The following is a 1,228-nucleotide window of genomic DNA, read 5'->3' on the forward strand; positions in this document are numbered from 1 at the left end:
CTCACTGGGGGTGTCCCCATCCCCCCTTGGGGACAGGACAGAGGGGACAGAGAGACCTGGGGGTGTCCCCACCCCCCTTGGGGACAGAACAGAGGGGACAGAGAGACCTGGGGGTGTCCCCATCTCCCTTGGGGACAGAACAGAGGGTCCCAGAGGTGTCCCCACCCCCCTTGGGGACAGGACAGAGAGTCCCAGGGGTGTCCCCACCCCCCTTGGGGACAGGACAGAGAGTCCCAGGGGTGTCCCCACCCCCCTTGGGGACATGGGAGGAGGCAGAGAGGTGACACAGGTGACAGGGAGGTGACAATGGAGGTGACACAGGTGACGGGGGTGCCACAGGTGAGGTGACGGAAGTGACACAGATGACAGAGATGACACAGGTGACAGGTGCCACAGTTGGCAGAGGTGACACAGGACGCACGTGCAGGCGGCAGCTGTTGCGGGGTAGGACAATGGAGGTGACAGAGGTACAACGGGTGACAGAGGTGACAATGGAGGTGACAATGGAGGTAACAGGGAGGTGACCCAGGTGACAGAAAGGACCCACTGCTGACTGCGTAGGACAATGGAGGTGACAGAGGTGACAATGGAGGTGACAGAGGTGACACTGGAGGTGACAGAGGTGACACAGGTGACACAGGTGACAATGGAGGTGACAGAGGTGACAGAGGTGCCACAGCACTCACGTGCAGGCGGCAGCCATCGCTGACGGGGTAGGACAATGGAGGTGACACAGGTAACAGGGAGGTGACACAGGTGACAGTGGAGGTGACAGTGGAGGTGACACAGGTGACACAGGTGACAATGGAGGTGACAGGGAGGTGACACAGGTGACAGAAAGGACTCACGTGCAGGCGGCAGCCATCGCTGACGGGGTAGGACAATGGAGGTGACAGGGAGGTGACAATGGAGGTGACAGGGAGGTGACAGAGGTGACAATGGAGGTGACAGAGGTGACAGAGGTGCCACAGCACTCACGTGCAGGCGGCAGCCATCGCTGACGGGGTAGGACAATGGAGGTGACAATGGAGGTGACAGGGAGGTGACACAGGTGACAGAGGTGACAATGGAGGTGACACAGGTGCCACATCACTCACGTGCAGGCGGCAGCCGTCGCTGACGGGGTAGGAGCCCAGCAGGGCCTCATCGCGGTCCAGCGGCCCCAGGGGCTCATCCTCGGCACCGAACAGCTCCAGGTCCATGCACGAGGCCGGGGAGCCCACCACCA

At 61.6% G+C, this 1,228-nt stretch overlaps 1 protein-coding gene across 1 annotated transcript in view; it reads right to left on the reverse strand.

Annotated features, from left to right (window-relative positions):
- LOC130588338 (tubulin-folding cofactor B-like) overlaps nt 1-1,222 on the reverse strand; it is a gene marked incomplete at its 3' end in the record, with an annotated part of 3,721 nt that extends 2,499 nt beyond the window's left edge. The window contains exons 1-2 of the mRNA XM_057389272.1: nt 1,098-1,222; nt 422-553 (exon numbers count right to left, since the gene is read on the reverse strand). Coding sequence (XP_057245255.1) covers nt 422-553; nt 1,098-1,202 — 237 coding nt within the window. The remainder of the gene's footprint in view (nt 1-421; nt 554-1,097) is intronic.
- Between the last annotated feature and the right edge of the window lie 6 nt (nt 1,223-1,228).

The sequence above is a fragment of the Malurus melanocephalus genome, unplaced genomic scaffold (genome assembly GCF_030028575.1).
Source record: "Malurus melanocephalus ecotype Western Australia unplaced genomic scaffold, MMel_1.1 scaffold_4467, whole genome shotgun sequence".
NCBI classification, from domain to species: Eukaryota; Metazoa; Chordata; class Aves; order Passeriformes; family Maluridae; genus Malurus; species Malurus melanocephalus.